Source organism: Peromyscus eremicus, chromosome 2 (genome assembly GCF_949786415.1).
Source record: "Peromyscus eremicus chromosome 2, PerEre_H2_v1, whole genome shotgun sequence".
NCBI classification, from domain to species: domain Eukaryota; kingdom Metazoa; phylum Chordata; class Mammalia; order Rodentia; family Cricetidae; genus Peromyscus; species Peromyscus eremicus.
In genome coordinates this window covers 47,317,700-47,337,866 of record NC_081417.1, presented here as the reverse complement: position 1 = coordinate 47,337,866, position 20,167 = coordinate 47,317,700, and the positions used below count along the sequence as shown (strand labels likewise).

The following is a 20,167-nucleotide window of genomic DNA, read 5'->3' as shown; positions in this document are numbered from 1 at the left end:
GTTCCCTTCACACTCTACAGCTTGTGTTTCTCCACAGCCTTTTACCTTTTCTCCTTTGCTGTGCTTCAGCTTTCTCTGGCAGCCTCATCCAATACATCAGCTCCCCCTGCAATTTATCCACCTCTAAATGGCTCAGCTGTGACAGCGGTCAAACGTGCTTTAACGCAACATTCCACTCCAAGTTTGTGGACAGACAGCCGGATGCCTCTCAAGTCCCGTTCCTCAAAATGAGTACACATAAATTTGAGTTAATCTTGCCTCTCATTAGTTTTCTTCCATGCCCCATCTTCTTTAACACACTAATTCTGCAAGGAACCCAGATGTGAAACCTCAGGATGATTCTTTCTGACTCCTAAACACATTCAGTTAGGTCCTACTGCATCCTGATTCACCCTCCCACAGCTCACATTGTCCTGTTCTGAGAAAGATGGGCATCACCTCCAGTCTGAGCACTTCAAATGCTTCCATCCTTTCCTAACTGCCAGTTTCACTCCCACTCATCTCCCATGTTTCTCAGAATCCCAGGAGTAGGTACATGAATGTGCTATTGTATTACTTCTCCCAATCTCAGAAAGCCTGTCTCACACTCTCAGTTCTGTTCTCCATTTTATCAGCCTGCACACTTGGCAGGACACAGCACATAGCCCGTGGGTGTGATTAAACTATACCATCTAAACTTGTGTAAACAAACTAGCCATTACTACAATAATGGAATTGATTAATGACACATTTCTCAGAACATATCCCTGCCTATAACAAGATACGGTTGGACAAATCGTGATTTATGCCACTTGGCATTCATTTCTTGCTCTTGTTTATGAGTGCCTCATATGTACAAGTGTGCTTCCCAATTGTGTTAGCCCCTAGCAATGCCCTTCCTCATAACCACAAAGACAGAGAGGTTTATGCAGATATAGGACTCCAGTTTCTGAAAGGTGCAGATTTGAGCTTCTAGCTCCTTCATTTCATCATCCATTGGTTTTGGCTTCAGAAAATAGTCTCTTCACCTGCCAAAGAGAAAATTTATAATAGGCTTTGGGGGATGGGGTTATAGTGAAGATGAAAAGAATCTATACACATTTGTTTAAATAGTATCCTTCTTTCAGGAAACTGGAGTATTACAAACCATTGCTAATGTTTCTATTACACCAAGGGTGGTGCTGTTCATGTCCATTCTGCCCTATGACTCATGAGTCAGCCTCCATCTCCCACCAACTACTGCCTCTAACTCCACCACTACTACTGCCACTCACAGCCAGAAGCTAGTTATAGCACCTGGGAAAGTGACTGTAGGCACCCCGAATGGGTAGTAATCATGCATAGCCCCCAGCCCACTTGCCAGCATCACAGCATTTCATGTGATACTGTTGCTAGGCTCACTCCAGGTAGGGGAGACACAAAAACAAGAGCATTACCCAAGCCAAACTTGAAGAACCGATTAGTTTACTGGGGTTTCTTACAAGAGTCTGGTTGAGAGGATACATACAGCAGCAGAAACGACTCCAAGACAGCTGCATCCCCAAAGCCCACCTCTGTATGAGCCACACCTCAGGAAGGCAGGGACCCAGAAGTGCACTGCACAGCTTGCAGCCAGCTACAGGTCAGTGTCTCCTCCAAGCAGCTGGGCTCTTCCGGGCCTCTTCTATGCAGCTTAGGTTATCTGAGAGTCTTCACAATTTGGGGAAGGAGGGGTCTAGTGAATCTGGTCAGTTTCAGAGACACTATGAGGTGTCACAGTTATCTACTTCAGGGGTTTTAAGGGGCTTCCTTGTAGAACGGAAACTATCAACTCAAAGGAAACTGTTATGCAATAAGGACGTAGGAACATTTCTTTCATTGTACATCTACCCTCCAGCTTTGTAGTTAGAAGAGTTCAGAGAGTCTCCTGGACATTCACTCACTGGAAGAAGATTCAGGAAATAATTTTGTCTGACAAATGTTTTCACCTAGAAAGAGAATAGAGCCAAGGTTGGCAAACTATAATACGTCCATTACAGGCATGCAGATGCAGCTTCACCAAGTAGTTCCTGAATGTTTAATTGCTGAAAATAATTGTTCTGTCTCCTTCCTTGAAGAGGTAATTTTCAGAAAACACTGGACAGGAAATCATGTGAGAAATGAAAAATACTTATCTTCTGTCTCTACCCCTAGAATTCCAATTTGGGTTAAGGATGCACTTGGGACATTTAAAAATTTGTCACGCATAGAGCACTACTCTAACTTCTGTGATGTTTCGTTTCTCTTTGCTGCTTTCAAATTTTATTCAGATGTTTACAAACTTTCCTAACTTCTTAGTGGTTATGTCTATGCTCTCTGCCAATGCTATGTGAATTTCATGTGTTTTTATATAGCCTTTACAATTTCTGTTTACTTTGCAAATAAAACATACTTTACATATTTATTGAATCCATGGATAAATGACAGCTGTGTAAATGCCTAGTGAGCCTATTAAGGACCTCAAGGATGGCAGCTAGTCCTCCCTGCCCTCCTCCTTGGTATGCTCTGTCAAGTATAGCCATGGTAAATCTCTTGATTCTGCTCAGCAGAATAAAATATAAGTAGATGCTGTTCACAGCTTTAGCCTTCTCATCAGCACCTCACCATAAAATGTAACTTGACAGAAAAACATTCTTCATTTGAAAAATAGCAGCTAGTAAACAGCCTTGCCAGCCAGGGAACTCACATCTTTTTATACACAAATTTAAAATCTAAAAGAACAATACAGAAAAGAAAACCTTATTTATCTTTCTGTGCTGTATGATACATCGTTTCACTTCTAAAGCCGTCTTCTACATCTGTAGTGGGTAGTGATAAAAATTATGGGCTTAAGGTTTTATATCAACTGTGGGATGAGTTTGGAAGCTTGACACCGATGTCTCAATTATGTCCCACACATGAATGGCTGGCAGTGCACACCTACATGTGTTGAATGTAGCTTGTGGGGACACGACAGTAACACTAATAGTTCTTAAGCCTCCTAATCAAAACTTCAGTTTGCTCTAGCATTTAAAATCTCCAAAAACAAACCCTCCTGCTGTCTTTGACAAATAGTACTAGGAAAGGGTACTCCCTCTCCTCCACCCTGCAGCTTTACCCCTTGGACAATGATTACAAACTGGCTGTTCAGCTTGTTTCTGGACACAATTCTCCCATTAGTTAAAAACATATTGATTCCATAGACAAAGAAGGCAAGGAGATACAAATGGTGCTCGGAAAAAAAGAAGTGGTAAAATTTCATATAGCTGAAAAGATCATCTTCTCTAACCTCTCCACCTCACCCCACTTAGTCAGAGGTCCAAAAACTAAAATTTCAAGGTCTTCCTGAATACCTTATCTAACCCAGTAAGAATCCTTTCTCAAAATTCAACATTCTATTTTAGATCCTGTAGCAACCTCTTACACGTCTTTTCTCCTTCCTTATAAACTAGGAATAATTTCTTTCTTTCTTTCTTTCTTTCTTTCTTTCTTTCTTTCTTTCTTTCTTTCTTTCTTTCTTCTTTCTTTCTTTTCCTTTCAGTCCTCCCTCCCTCCCTCCTTCTCTCATTCTCTTCCTCCCTTGATTTGCAGATTTCCAGCAACTTAACTCCCTTAAAACCTTCCTAGGAAAGTCCTGCACCACTAGTCTCTCTATTGGTACCCTAAAAATTGTGTATGATACTAATACATGTAATTATTTCTGTACCATTTTAAATAAAATATTTGAGCACATTTCTACATTCATGGTTAAGTGATAGACATCCTGAAATGAGGACTGAATTTTGTAAGGTGTTTTTGCCAAGAAGAAAGTACACATGCAGTTGGTTCATTACTTCAGATTATATTCACAATTCCCTGGGTAAGTTTGAGACTTGGTAAAGGTGAGGAAGTCAGCTACCACTGAGTTCATATTCAGTATACTCTCATAGAAGCAAAAATCATAAGATTTTAAGATAGTGGACCAGTTCTGTTTTTATCCTACTCAACTCTCTGATGATGTTTTTACAGAAGAGAGTGAAATAAGAGCTGCCCTTATCTTTTTAAAAAGTAAGGAAAAATGGTCCAGCTGGTTTAAGATGTTTCTATGTTGTGTAGTCAGGGAGGGAGGATCATGTATTCCTGTCATTATATTTAGATTTCTGACCTGGCCAACAAATGAAATACAGAGATTATAATTTTGTGCATGGATTATTGTTTTAAATAAATTATTGGAGTAGCACATTTTTGAAATCCTTTGTCTTCATTTTTCTAACATACTAAAGTCTCATAAAATGGAAGTCACCTGAGCATTCCCAATCCAGGAGGGAACCCACTCTTTATGGTGGCACTGTACACATTTTAAACTAAGTACATATTCATGATAAAAATGAAAATGACATTTCCATACTAAGTGAAAGAATTTAGAAGTATCCTATTTACTGTGGAGATTAAACACTCGGTCACTGCAAATGTAATTTAAAATATTTTTAGCATTTCAAGGGAATCAGATCTATCTTCCTGCTGTTTATGTTTGAATTCACCAGGAATGGACATTTCTGTGAAATTAATCAAATAGGGAATTCAATGTTCCTTGCAGATAATTTTGGCCATATCCCATTGGGATCTTTCTAGTCTGGGTTTGTATCTTTCCTGGGAAAGACCCCTGTGTTCCAGATGGTCATTCTTTCCCTGCTTAGTGTGAAGAGTGATGAGCAAAGCCAATACACACAGAATTAATGATAGTGTGGATTTGCCAAGAAACTCTGCTGCAGACTTCATTACTAAAACAAGAGAAAATAAAACATATTTGATAACAGCATTGAACATGGTGTAGATATAAATCAGTATTAAAATATTTTCAGGCACAATATTAATTACTTGATGTACTATTTTTTTTTAAGTGAAAGAAATCTAGATTAGAGAATAAGAATACATTCTAACAAATCCAGAGATGGCAAATTCAATTTTTCCCAACGAAAATTAGTGCTATTGTTTTGGGCTATGATGAAATTGTCGTGCTCACAGTTTTTCTAGGTTGAAAAAATAATCCAACATCTTTATATTTCTGTCAGTTTTCATTGTGCTGGAGGCTCTTGTGCTGATTCATGCCATATACATGCTGGTTTCACCACGAAACTTAAAGAATCCTGTGGTTTTCTCTGAATCCCCATACCTGGGACACTGCTCAACCAAAGTCATGAAAACCTAGCATGTGGACTGAATCATACTTGCAGAGTTTTGTGTTTTCAGCTTGGCCTGGACATTTAAATGCAGAGTTCCAGGTGGCCTAAAGGTAGCAGGAAGCAGTGTTTGGAGTTGTCCTTAGAGCATCAGCTGAGGGTGTCCCGATAGAGAAGTGTATGTATAGGAAGGCCTTGGTATCAATATACGGGACCCTTATTAGGAATCCAAAACAGAGTTTAAGAATAAAAAATGCAATAAAAATAGCAATGTACTAATTGTTCAAGTTTGAGTAAAAAGAATTGTTATTTTTATCAAATTCCACTTCCAGAACTCTCTTGAGATAGTTACGTAATGACAGTTTTAAACACCCTCTCTCAGGTCATATTATGATGTTTGGTATGGCACATGCTACATGTATTGCATTCTCATTGATATCCATTTTGACATGTGGTGAATAAGATATTTTTGTTTCACCATTTGGCTGCTTTTACTTTTGAGAGGAAAAGAATACAAAAGAAATGCCAAGATGGAAGCGTAGCCTTTCCTAAATCACCACAACTATGAGCAACTTCCTAAATTTGTGATATTTTGCCAAGTAATAAATAAATTCAACTGCTTGACTCACATTTTACAAAGGATTAGCTATTTGTAATGAAGCTTTGTTTTTATACACAAGAATCACTTTCTTATCCACAGGATCAAATAGAGATGACAAGTACTCAATTTGATTGTCAATACTGCACGGTATCCCTTCTTGGGAAGAAGTATGTGCTCAAGGATGATCATCTATACTGCGTCTCCTGCTATGATCAGATCTTTTCTAACTATTGTGAGCAGTGCAAAGAACCAATTGAATCAGACTCTAAGGTAGGCATCGCTTTAGTTCAGTTACTGCTTGTGGACAGTGGGTGACTGCTTCAGAATGCCCCTTTCCTCCCCACGTTGACTTTTTACTTTCTAACATGTTAACGTATCAAGTCGTGATGTGTAGTTCTGTGAATTGCGTGTTTTAATCTCACGTTATCCTTAAGACAACTTTTTTCTTTTAGTATATGTATGTGTGGTAGTTTTTAGGATGAGTAAAAAAATTAAAGGAGTTAAATTATTTCCCCAGAGTTTTACAACTAAATATTGAGTTATGTCTAGAATAGCTAATACGTATAAAAATGCATAAAAGAAGTTGGAGGCATAAAGAATTCAAGGCTTGTGTTTTCCAACTTAACAATCTGCCTTTCTCCCTTAGCCCCCATGATGGCTCCTTTGCACGTCACACTTCCTCCTGCTCTGGACTTGCTATTTCCTTTCTTTCTTGCCTTTGCTTTAGCTAACTGTTGTTATTTGTTTGCTTGAAGTCAAAAGGAATAATAAAATACTCTAACCTAAAAATTAAAATTATTCCGTGTAAAACCTTTCTTGTAGGTTATAAAAGGAAGATAAAGAAACTTGACAAATTCCGGTGAGGTTTCTTTTTCAGTGGCCTTTAGTGGCCAATCCAACAAGCCCCAGGCTTTTGCTCTTAATTATTACCCCAGAGAGTCTTTCTGCAGAAAACTGTATCAACAACTTTCGCTCAAGCTAGTGGTACAACCTACTGGTACTAGGGTCCTAAGAGTGTCCCGTCTTGTCTTAGAAAACGTCTTGTTTCACGTCAAGCACATTTAATTAACTTTATTTATTGTCTCAAAGGATCTTTGTTACAAAAACCGTCATTGGCATGAAGAATGCTTCAAGTGCACCAAATGTCATGAGTCTTTGGTGGAAAAGCCTTTTGTTGCCAAGGATGAGCGCCTGCTGTGCACAGACTGCTATTCTAACGAGTGTTCCTCCAAGTGCTTCCACTGCAAGAGAACCATCATGCCAGGTGAGACCCAGACGGAGCTGTTGGCTCTGCCCAAGGAAAACCCTTCACTCTTCGGAAGCACCACTGGTTTGAGAAAGGCAATGCTTTTGTTTTCTTTCTCTGGTTCCCAATCATCTATTCTTCTTGATCAAAGTAAATTGCAGTGCTCCATAATTTTGTAATTTTATTACAGTTCTCTATATTTTATTTTCATAAAACCTAATTCATAGAAACATGTTGAGCCAGAGATAGAACTAAAGGATAACTTGCACCAGAAGCACAACTGGAATGCCCTGTCTTAGGCCTAACCAATGGCATTGAAAGGGATAATTCTTCATCAGACATTGAAGATGGTCCTCATTTTTTAATCAATTCATTCATTCTTTCATTGTGTCTATTTTCTTCCATTGTGGGGAGTGTCACTTCTCTCCTCCCACCAAGTGGGATCCAGGGATCAAACTAAGTCATTAGACATAGCAGCAAGCCCCTTTACCAGTTTTGCCTTATCACTGGACCAAAGGCATCATTTCATAGCTCTGTACAAACTGGTTTAAGGGACATTGTTTTCCCTTAGGGAAGAAAAGAGTCCATGTAAATACTTCACTTTAAAAAAAATAATAATTTAAGGGGTTGGGGACTTAGCTCAGTGGTAGAGCATTTGCCTAGCAAGCACAAGGCCCTGAGTTTGGTCCTCAGCTCTGAAAAAAAAAGAAAGAAAAAGAAAAAAATAATTTAACTAAAATATACTTACATCATTTCCTCCTTCCTACCCCTCCTAAGTTTCTCCCTCTCTCAAATTTGCAGTGTCTTCTTCATTAACCTTTGTTGTTACAGACATAAAAGCAAATAAGCATATAAATTCGAGCTGTTGAGTCCTTTCAGTGTTTCCTGCAAGTGTGTGTGTTCTAGATATTTAGTATTAGATAACTAATCTGGAGCTCATCCCTAGGAAATACTAATATTCCCTTTCAGCAGCTGTTAGCTGCAGCTCTTCACCTAGGGATAGGACCCCGTGAAATTTCCCACATTGTTGGAGTTGTCCAGGTCTGGTTTAGGTAGCCATACTGTTGAGATATCATGGGTATAGCTACCTTCTCACACTAAAAGACACAATCTAACGGCAGATTTCCTGTTCCTCTGGCTCATAACAACTCTCTTTTCCATGTTCCCTGTTTTTCGGTCCTTTCCTATCCCTGTGGACAGCAGCATAAGAACATGAATCAATCAACCCCTCCTCACAGCACTCTGGTCATTATAACTACTGTCATTATTATTATTATGAAGTCGAATAAATCCAGAAGCCATTCCCACAATATGTATCACAGGAGTAGTGCCCTGGGCATTTATAATTATTCCTCTAATGACCGCTATGACTCAATCTGTCTGAACCATGAACCATTCCCAATCTCTACATGCAGGACTTCCCCGTAGCTTTTGCTGAAATTGCAGGAGTTTTCTGTGTGTGATTCACTCTTATCATAGCAGAACTGTAGCAATTTTCCTTTTCTCTAAATAGCTCAGGAATGACAAAATGTTTTTCTTAAAGTTTTTCCCTGTTTATTTATACAGTAATACAGTTTATTACGGTCATACTTAAACTATTTTAAATAATTGAGGTATGTTTTCTTAAAGAAAACACAAGTATGCCTGGCTTGCTCTAACAGTCTTATTTTGGGATCCAGGTTCTCGGAAAATGGAATTTAAGGGCAACTACTGGCATGAAACCTGCTTTGTGTGTGAGCACTGCCGACAGCCAATAGGAACCAAGCCCCTGATCTCAAAAGAGAGTGGCAATTATTGTGTGCCGTGTTTCGAGAAGGAGTTTGCTCAATACTGCAACTTCTGTAAGAAGGTAACTATCTAAAGAGGGTAAAGCTAGGGAACCTTCCAGAACACTGGGTTGTTTTTTGTTTTATTTATTTTTTTGTTTTGTTTGTTTGGCTACCTTATATATTTGGAATGAAGTGAACCCATCATGCTATATCTAATGCATGATGTAATCTTTAAATTTCAACACATCACAAACTAAAATTCTCATAGTGAAGATGTCTTCCTGTTTTAGTAGCCATAAAATTCCACCTTAGATCATGGATTTAATATTCAATAGCACAGGTGATTTGACCTCCCAGTTGCATTCACTGCCTTACAGAAACTTTGCTCTGGACAGGCACATTGCTCTTTGCTTCCTAGAAGACAATTTTGATTCATTTACTATTAACTATTTCAGGGAAATAGGGATTTGCCTCTGAGAGCAGACGGGGTGGGGGCAAGATACTAGGAAAGCTGCCTATTATTTTCTAGTAACTAAAATCTCTTCTTGTCTTGAGGCTTTGTGTTATTAAGGAGATTGGTAGGCTTAAGTAAGTGACAGATTGGGAGAGAAATCCAGTTGGCATGAAGACACACAAAGCCAAGAGCTGTGATTTCCTTCATTTCCTGCTCCAGCACAAATGCAAGCACCCTCTGACTCATTCCAATTCAAAGCATACTTTCCTGAAGGGAAAGTCATTTTTTAGAAACAGACATGGCCTGACATTTCACCCTCTCTGCTTTTATGTGAAAAGCAACTCATGCCCATCATCTTGATGAAGGCTGTCTGTATTCATAAAATATATACTGATGTTCTCAAAGAAATCCTTGACACAGGAAGGATCATGAGTTTAAAATGGCACTGTGAATTGTAGGAGAACGCTGAATCATGACAATGGATTGGTGTTGGCTCCTGAATAGTGTGATCCATTAACTGTCATGACAGCTCCCCAAAACACTGTGTATTTGCATTTGGACTGCTGGAAAGCTCATCACACTTTCTCCAGGTGCACACGCAAGCATGTATGTATGCACACATGGTACAGTAATTTTCTGCTTCTATTGGTAATACCAGTGTTGCCTATACAATAAAGCAACAAATACACCTTTCAGAGTTATAATTGCTATATTGCACCATAATGGTAGCTGATAGCTACAGTGGATAGTCTCAAGATGGGAAATCATCTACTACCTGAAAGTCTCTATTATTTTTCCAGAAATACTGGCTTCGAAAATGATGATATGAGCAACAATCAAACCCTGTGCCATGACCACATGACCTAAGAAGCCTCATGGCTTCCAGAGTCAATGGCATTTATAGCACATGCTGGAAACAAAATGAGTAGGCTTATCTTGTTCTGAGAGGCTTCAATCTTAGGTCTCAGCTTAGGCTAAGCCATTAATGAAACTTGTGGGATATGTCATGTAATTTACTGGTCACAATGGAGTCTTCCTTTCAATGTTGTTATAAAGACTTAAGATGCCTGAGACAAAGTGCTGGATTTTCCAGGCTATGGGAGACTGTGGCTATATATATATATATATATGGCCACATATATATATATATATATATATATATATATATATATATATATATATGGAGGGCAGGATCTGAAGTCATTAGAAGCTTATGAAGTGCTCTGATTGGATTGTAGAGATGATGACTCAGATTATTTTCCATTTAATCATTAAACCACGTACTCTTTAAGAAAAGCTGGATATAGATAATTGTGATCAAAGCTAAAGAAAGAGATTCTGTTTGATTCAAACCAGAAACAAAACTTGGCTTAAATAAAGTCAAACTTCTTGACAACCAGGCCTTTAAGTTTTTCCTCACCAATTTCATTTTGATACACTAGAATTTTCTACTAAGCAACTGGTGGCTCAAACTGTAAGTGCTTCGAATTCAAATTCTTCAGAGTGAAAATGGAATTAAATTTGTCCTTAAGTTCTTCAACTGCTCTCTACTTGGTTCAAAATCCTTACTGTGAGTTGGGAAGATGATACTGTGGAGGATATACTGTGTAAGCATAGGAAGAAGAGTTCAGATCCCCAGCACGAACATAAAGGCTGGGCCAGGCAGCATGAATCTGCAACCAGCACCAGTCCAGATGAAATGGAGAACTCCACATTCAGTGAAAGACCCGTTCTCAGAAACTAAGATGGAGAGTCATAGACAAGGACATTTAATGTCAGCCTCTAGCCTCTACACAAATACACATGCACATACATGCACATTCACACACATGCACACAGACAGACAGACATATGCACACACAGAGACACACAAAGACACACTCATACACATGTATATAAACACAGACACATGCACACACATGCATGCACAGACATACACATACATGTGCACACACACATACTGTTAATGTCTTCACTTTGACAGAGAAGAAACTTATTCTAAGTCAACGATCAACCCAGACCTAGATAGTAGACTTCATTTTTGCTCTCTACTTCTTCAAAAGGAATATAATCATGGGCAAACTTTTTTTTTCAAATATTCCAGAGCTCTAGGACATATTATTTTGCTAGGAATCCATTTTTCAAGTTTCAGATCTTTTAAGCACTGCCTACAAATCATTTGACTAAACAAATCAAAGGAAGCATGATTTCGCCGATGCCTGCTGTCAGGTATTTGAAGTCAGTGGGAGGCATTTTAAATTGCTTTACTTCTCACATACCACTGCACTCCTCATTTACTTATTCAGAACAGTATAGTATGTTTTTTTCTTATAGAAAAAAAAAGACCCCTAACAAATACCTTTAGTTTCTGAGAAACTTGACATACAGTTAAAGTGTGTTTAGAATATTTTTCAAAGACATGTATGATAGACAAACAATATGTCTGTGTGTGTCAGCAAACAAAGACAGCCTAAAGTAGGCTTGCATTTTTAACATCTAGAAAGATTGATACAGACCTGCAGCAGCCATCTTCAACATCACATTTCCTTGGTCTTTGAAAAAGATAGACATGAATATGTTCAGCTTCCTCAGCAGCTCTATGAGGTCAGCATCTATGGATTTGAAAGAACAGATGACCATAAAGTAGCTACACAGGAAGACTTAACCAGTATCTATCAACCTGATTCTCAAAAAGTATGTTTCCATCTTTTAAAGAACATGAGAATTAAATTGGTTTTAAAAAGAATGTATTATGGGCTATCCAAGCGGTTAAACATCTTCCTGGAATGCACAGGGTCCTAGGTTCAATCCCCCACCACTATGCAAGCATTATAAAGGACTAATAAGTATCTGAGGCTCAACATGCATTACAAATTCATGACTTTGTGCCCAGCTCTTATGTTCATAGCAGTAATCTGAACTCTGTACACCATTTAAGACCTGAAGTTGAAAACTCACGCAGTAGCTGAAATCAAGTTTCTTGTTCAAAGTACAGTAGTAGCGTGGCTTTTCAACACAGCTGAGCACACAGATGGTAGAGTATGTGCAAGTTTAGTGCCGTCTCTCGGTGGATGTAGCAAGTAACACTGTCATCCACCACTCAAGGACTGTTTGTCTACAGAAGGACCAAGTCTATGCCATGTAGAGGTGTTGAGAATATCCAGAAAGGGTCCTCCCTAACCCAGGACTGAGGGTGGGGGTAACAAGTAAGTCATTGCTCACATTGATGGCGCTCATCAGCTCCACCCAGGATCTCCACAACTGAGATTTCTCAGTCATGCTGGGAGCTTTCAAGAAAAAGCACTCTGGCTTCTGTTTTGTTTTATCACGTTTTCCAGCATTCTTCAAGGTCAGATACTGATATAAATGTGTGGGGTAGAGCTATGTGAGGCCTAACTAAAGATCTTTGGAGATAAAAATAGAAGACTTACAAACAGATGAAGTATGTCAAGCACCTGCTTCCTTTATGATCTTCCCGGGTCCAAGGGCATTCTACCTCTTTTCTGATACAGTCTTTAGGAAAATTGGACTTATTTTCATTTTTGAGGTTCTGTATAATCCCTCTAACATTTGGCTTCTCATATTGTTTTCTAAAAAACTTACGGAGGTTTTTCAAGGAAGCGAGCATCCTACTGCAAGATGGTACAGAGCTCAGAGCACCAAATGTGGGCATGGAGAAGCATCATGAGATTGTCTGAATTGCAAGGGTATCCACACTCATTGCCTTCTGCTAATGCTTTGGCAGGTGATAACTTCTGGTGGGATAACCTTCCGAGACCAGTTATGGCACAAAGAATGCTTTCTGTGCAGCGGCTGCAGGAAAGAGCTTTGTGAGGAGGCGTTTATGTCCAGGGATGATTTCCCATTCTGCTTGGATTGCTACAACCATCTTTATGCCAAAAAGTGTGCAGCCTGCACCAAACCCATCACTGGTAAGTGCTTCAGCTTACCATGGTTCTACCATGATGCAATTAAAACTATGGAAAATGCTACCTAGTTGACTTAGGAAATGTAAATAAAAACATATTTTTTTCTACTACATTTCCTTTTGAGATAAACACAAGTAGATACTCACTTATAAATTTAAATTTTATGTGGACCCCTCAAGGGAATGACAGGATATAGTTTGGGGATTTGTACACTGTAAAAAGTAAATACTAAACCTAATGGTATGGTTTCTAAGGACAGTTATAGTCCAAGGAAGGAAAACAGGTAAGCCAGAAGGTCAGAGAAGGCCCTAGTGAGGAGGCTCAATTTGAGACTCAGGAATTGAGAGGGCAGAGGGATATTACTGAATTAGAATCCTACTGAATTCCAACAAAAGCCAAACATTTAAAATACAAAAGCTTTTAATTAAACTATTCTATAAATTAGCCAAAGCTGTAATTAGAGTAACATAGAACAGGAATTAATTTAATTTCTTCTTAAGATGCTTTAAACAAATGTATTATTCCTTCCTCTGTACTCACTTGCAACAACTTGATTATGAATGAAAACAATACAGTATTGTACTAAAGCAATAAAGTACAGGAGACACCGTTTGAAAAATAACATAGACGACAAATCGATCCATGCTAAGTAGCTTCTCACAGGGTTGGAGGAGTGCATTGTGTTTTTCTCAGAACCATCTCTAAAATGTTGATCCTGTGGTAAAGAGGCAGAACCAGCATGAGACTTGAGAAACCCAGAAGCTATTCTTCCAGACAATTTATTGTCATTAATAATGTGATAGAACAGTATTTCCACTTCCTGTGTTCAGTATTCTTATGTCATGTTTCATTTTTTAGCTCATATTGGATAGCACCAAATTAAAGATTATTCCTTTTCCTTCTCTGACCTCAAATATCTCTCTGTCTCTGTCTCTGTCTCTCTGTCTCTCTGTCTCTCTGTCTCTCTGTCTCTCTCCTCTCGTGCGCTCACACGCGCACATGTGTGTGTGTGTGTGTGTGTGTGTGTGTGTGTGTGTGTGTGTGTGTTTTGAATCTACACGCATTTTCAAATGAAGGAAAGTATTTCCTCTGCTAAGCTAAACTTGAAGGCTTTCCACCTAGTTGCAAAGAGAGGACATGGTCTCCTAGTAAAGCACATGTTTGTCCATACATGTTTTCCACCAGATTCTCACTGGTCCATGGATTGTGTTTGGCTAGCAGACAGGTTTTACTTGGCCAATGTTTAATTCACAGGGTTAGGGAGGGGAGTAATATAGAAGCCATTGTTGCAACGAAAAGCAAATTGAGAGCTTGCCTGGCTGCGTTCACATTCCCAGTTCACTCTCCTAAGCAGCCCTATTACAGGAGGCAGGTCTTCTCACTTCTCACACTGTTTCTCTGTCATTCAGCTATGTCACCTCCTTGGCACTTACAATGTTTCATGTTAACAATCCTAGACTACTGGGCTTCTCACCATGTGTTCCTAACCACTCTACTTTCCTGTTTTCTATTCATTTGGCAGCTCCTGTCAAGGGAGGCAGCTACCAGCTCCCTCACTTTTAGTTAGAACATGGGACTTCCTGATGTTTAAAATCACCAGGACTCCAGAATCTGCTCCCTCCCATCACAGTCTGCTCTAATTTCACTTGAACTGGGCTAGAAAAAGAGACCCTCTGATGAGGAAATTAAGAGGTTATATAATTCAAAATATTTTTACAGCTCTTTGAGAATTCTAACAGCTAATGGGGATCTCACAGAGCCTACACAAGCCCTGAACTTGAGGAGTTCAATTCTGATCCATTACAGACCCAAGCACCTAAATGGTGTTTCTGGTAAACGTTCCATCAGCCAATTGTACTAAGCTTCATTCAGTACAGACAGAAACCAACAGTTTTGCACAAAAACGTAAGACAGAAGAGCAGACCCCAAGTTAATCTAAATGTGACAGTATTTAAGTGAATAGAGTCAATCTAAAGGACTTTCTAAGTATCGTCTTAAGACTGAAATGCCTGCAAAAACAGCCAGCTCATTCTAACATTTCTTAAACATATGTAAAGCCCTAAAGTAAGGCTTCTTTTAAATGAGCTCTCTGGATTAACACACAACAGGGAATCCTGGAAATGCTGTGTTTGTTCTCAGAAGTTGTGAATTCGTGCAAACCCTTAGCCATCTTGGGAGCTATGCATTCTCACAGATAAGTTCAAGTGCAAGAAACTTACTGTACATTGTGGTGACTACAGTGAATGATAATGCATTATATAATTGAAAAATCTATAAAAGACTGAATTTTAAAAGATGTGTTTGAAGTAATTCATGTTAATTAGACTGATTTAGACATTCCATACTGTTTGCATGTATCATGACATCACGTTACATACTGCAAATATGTAAAATTAAAAATCAATATTAATTTTAAGAAAAGCTATTTCTGTTAGGATGCTTTTAGTATAGTATCCTATGTTAACTAAATCTACCTACAAGTGGGTGTACGTAATTTACTGATACTATTTCATTGAATTGACTTCATTTTAACTAATTACAGACATAACTATGATTTTCTTTTTTCAGTTTTATTTTCACTTAAAATATAATTACATCACTTCTTCTCTTCACTTTCCTCCCTTCATCCCTTCCCATTTCCTCTTCCCAAACTCCTCCTGTTTTCCTTCTCACTCTCAATTTGATAGTCCCTTTTCCTTTGATTGTTGTTGCACACACACACACACACACACACACACACACACACACAAACATATGATAAGTACAGCCTACAGAGTCTGTTTTTGTTGTTTGTGCGCATGTTTTCAGAGATGACTACTTTGTACTAGATAACCAGTTAGGGTGGGAATCCCTGGGAGAGGCGAGTGCCCCCTTTCTCAGCAGTCATTAGTTACCCGTGGTTCTTTGTCTAGGCGTTGGAACCAGTGAGATTTCCCCCCTCTGCATCTATTGATAGTGTCATTATGCAGGTCTAGTTAATGCAGCCACTTCTAGGAGACACAAGCCTTTTCAAAGATGTCCCCTGAGATTTAAGTGCAGGAGTTATGTGGTACATGTAACTGTTGAGGTTGGGCTCCACGCTTCCCGTTGATCTCTACATTTTGTCCAGTTGTGGCTTTCTGTATTGGCCTCCATTTGCTATAAAGAGAAACGTCTTTGATGGGAGATGGGAGCCGCACTTATTTGTGAGTATAAGGATAAAATTTAGAATGTGTAACTACAATTATCTCTCCTCTTTTAAGATTTTACTGCCTCTTGAACTACCTGAGCTAGATGAAGCAGCTTGATGTAGTGAAAGTGCTCTGAACTTGGTGTTAACAGACCTTGGTCCTGCCTGTGTTGCTAAGCCACTGTGTGACTATGGGTAAATGCCTCCCCCTGGAGGCCCACACTTGCCATCTCTACAAAATAAGTAGAAAAGGACCATACATGTGCTTCACTTCATTTCTTTTTATTTAGAGAAAATGGAGTTTCAAGAGCTAAAGTTTTTTTTCTTTTTGAGACAAGGTCTCAGTATGTAGTCCTGGCTAGCCTGGAACTCAATATGTAGACTAGGCTGGCCTCAAACTCACATAGACTTGCCTCTTTCTGCACCCTCCCAGGACCTGAGATTAAAGATGTGCACTACCACATCCTGCAACAGATCAGTTTCCTAAAGGACTTTGTTACTTCAAATGACCCCAGTGACCTAAAAGAAGTAAACACAACCAAATTTGGAACAATTTACAAAACCTCAAGGGTTGGGTCAGACCTTCTAACCTACTGTTAGATGTCTCCGTTTTTCTTCTTTGCAAAATTCTATAGTTACTTTTACATTTGCCACTTGTATATGGCTTGCTAATAAAACTGAGAATAACTCATAAGTGTCAAAGTCCTACACATTCAATAGTTAGTTTTATTGATAGAGATTATTTATGTACATACAGAACCTTATTCTTACAGTTATCTTATTAAAACTTAAAAAAATTAATTGGTATATGTCTAAGTTAAGGTTTCTATTTCTGTAACAAAACACCATGACCAAAAAGCAAGTTAGGGAGAAAGGGTTTATTAGACTTATGCTTTCATATCACTGTTCATCACTGAAGGAAGTCAGAACAGGAACTCAAACAGGGCAGGAACCTAGAGGCAGGAGCTGATGCAGAGGCCATGGATGGGTGCTGCTTAATGGTTTACTCCTCATGGCTTGCTCAGCCTGCTTTCTTACAGAACTCAGGACCACCTGACCAGGCATGGCTCCACCCATAATGGGCTAGACCCTCATTCACAAGTCACTAATTAAGAAAATGCCATATAGGCTTGCCTACAAGCTGGTTTTTATGGAGGTATTTTATCAACTGAGGCTCCTTCTTCCCTGAAGACTCTAGCGTGTGTCAAGTTAATATAAAACTAGACAATACTAGTTTACTCTCATTATAAGATAATGATGACACTATCACAGATACATAAACTATAGGTTTAATAAAGAAAAGGAAGTAGGATCATAGTTTGTTTATGAGCTAAACTCTGAATAAAGACAGAGCGATGGCTCAGTGGTTAAGAGCACTGCTTGCTGCTCAGTCATGAGCACCAGAGTTCAGATCCCAGCATCCATATTGCATAACTCATACCCACCTGTAAATTCAGCTCCAGTGGTTCTGACACCCTTGTCTGGCATACTCAGACACCTGTACACACATGTGCACAAACACATAGATGCATATATAAGTATTTTAAGATGAAAAAGATGTTAAATAAAAGTCACTTCTCATTTTCAGAGAACTTATCTGAAGTAGATTCATAGTCACACTTCGGGATTCTTTATCTCACAGGAGAATTGGGCAGTGCATGTGAGTCAGTACAGGAAATACTTTCATCATTCCATGGGCGACAAGCGACTCACCAATAACCCATAACATAAACGTTACTTGGGGACAGCTTGTCAAATGAAATGAGTAGAGCCAACCTGTCACATTCCAGTCCCTTCCCAACTTCTGGAACTTTTCTGTTTCCTACAACTACTCGACACAATTTTGTTGAACTGCATCTTAAAATTATATTAGACAGACAGGGGTCAGCGTTTTAGTGAGTGCTTTAAAAAAATAATTTAGCTCAAGTAAAGCTAAAGTTATGGGGGCTGAAGGCCTTCTTGGTATTTATCTCTGAATAAGGTGACCAGAAAGCTAGAGTGAAGAGGTTCCTCCATTTACATCAGAACTCAGAGCTGAAGCTGCTGTACAGCCAGGTACTAAAAATTGTTGCTGCAGAATAGCTCTGTGGTAATCTGGAAGAAATTCTCGACTTGAGTCTTTGGAGAATTGTGCCTCCAACCTCCCCAAATAGGATTTACTCCAAGTAAAGTGAAGCATGAGAAAATGAGGAAGAGAGGAAAACTGAAGTCACTAAAACATCAAGCCCCAGGCTCAGAAGTACACATTCCTTTCATTATGTTCTCAGTTTGCAGCTAAGAAAACCTGCTCACATGGAGAGCAGGGCAAACTGCTTTCGTGTTTGGATACCGTGGGCTTCCGCCCCCCCTTTGCACTGCAGTTTCTTAACTACCTTGCACAGTTTTCACCTGCCTCCTCCTCCCCAAAACAATGTAAAAAGCAATGCATATCTAGCTTCACTTTACTTCCTTAGATTACAGCAGACTTGAGCTAGGAATCTTATGCGGCTAAAATCCTCAGCTGGACATGAGGCCACCAGGCCACACCCTTCCGGGTTACTTGTGTCTACATTGTCTCGCTCACGACTCTATTCGGTAGCTGTAGAGTTGTTGCTGACCTCTCAATCTGTTCATGGAAGAGAATAGATTACTCTTTTCCTCCGATTCCTTTCCAGGTCTCAGAGGTGCGAAGTTCATCTGCTTTCAAGACCGCCAGTGGCACAGTGAATGCTTCAACTGTGGGAAGTGCTCCGTCTCCCTGGTGGGTGAAGGATTCTTGACTCAGAACACGGAAATCTTCTGCCGCAAGTGTGGTTCCGGGACAGACGTTGACATGTAGAAAGAGACAGCCTTTTCCCACCTGAAATCCGCTTTGCCTTTGCTCTCACTAAATTGGGAACTCCGTGGCAATAATATTCTTTATTTGTATTTTAGAAAGCAGTTTAGGGGTGAGGGTACGTAGCAGGAAAAGTTGAGTATACTTTATAACTGAACTCTATAATAAGAAACACACAAAACCACAGTCTAATAGAAATGAATTACTAAGCCTCAGTGCTCTATCTCCTTGCAAAATACTGCACTCTGCTGTTGGAAACATGGGATAATACTTTTTTATTATCGAGTATATGGCCTGTATTTAGTAATTGTGAATGTTAGTACTGAAGGGCATTTTTCAAAACTGCAGAAGGAAAACAAGATCCAACTGAGAAGTGTACAAGAGACAAATGTTTGCATTTTAAGCTAGCTGGTTATATATAACATGACAGAAAGAATATGAATAGTGGAAGAGCAAGATTTATGAAAAAATCAATTAGTAATCATCACACTTAACAACCTTATCATTTTAGAAGCATTCTTTGTTCACAAGTACTGAATAAGAGTTGAAAACAAAGCTGTGGATATTCTTCATACACAGGGCTCCCATCATCAGCTGTCTCCTTAGTCAATGGAATTGGATAGCTATGGTACCCTTATACTTAAGTATAAAGGGCATCATCTCTGCCTGGGGAGAGCCAAGCATAAATTTCGATTAGATTTAGATTACAGATTCAAATACATTTTAGATTAATTGTATTTCCAAAGCCCACAATGGTTTCTGTAAATGCTTACAGATTTCATCTATTCTTTTAAGTGAATCTAACCAGAATAATTGTCCCCAAAGGCAAGCCTTTAAAGAAAATAAATCATTAAATTTCATCCATGGTAATAAATGTTATGGAAGCAGTTTAGTGTTAGAACATGAGTTTCATCCAGATATCTAAGGCATAATAGAATGCATAATTATTTCTAAGCCTCACACATTTTGCCTTTGAAAATTATATAGATAACTAATGCTCAAACATAAAAGTGCACTTTAAAGAAACCTAGTGAAAGTAATAACTTAAA

General features: G+C 38.9%; 1 protein-coding gene across 2 annotated transcripts in view; it reads left to right on the top strand.

Annotated features, from left to right (window-relative positions):
• Fhl5 (four and a half LIM domains 5) overlaps positions 1 to 19,195 on the top strand; it is a 37,554-nt gene extending 18,359 nt beyond the window's left edge. For both annotated transcript variants that reach the window (XM_059254065.1, XM_059254064.1), the window contains exons 2-6: positions 5,836 to 6,006; positions 6,826 to 7,000; positions 8,662 to 8,831; positions 12,951 to 13,137; positions 18,958 to 19,195. In XM_059254065.1, the coding sequence (XP_059110048.1) occupies positions 5,848 to 6,006; positions 6,826 to 7,000; positions 8,662 to 8,831; positions 12,951 to 13,137; positions 18,958 to 19,121 (855 nt within the window). In that variant the 5' untranslated portion in view covers positions 5,836 to 5,847 and the 3' untranslated portion in view covers positions 19,122 to 19,195. The remainder of the gene's footprint in view (positions 1 to 5,835; positions 6,007 to 6,825; positions 7,001 to 8,661; positions 8,832 to 12,950; positions 13,138 to 18,957) is intronic.
• The last annotated feature ends 972 nt before the right edge of the window (positions 19,196 to 20,167 follow it).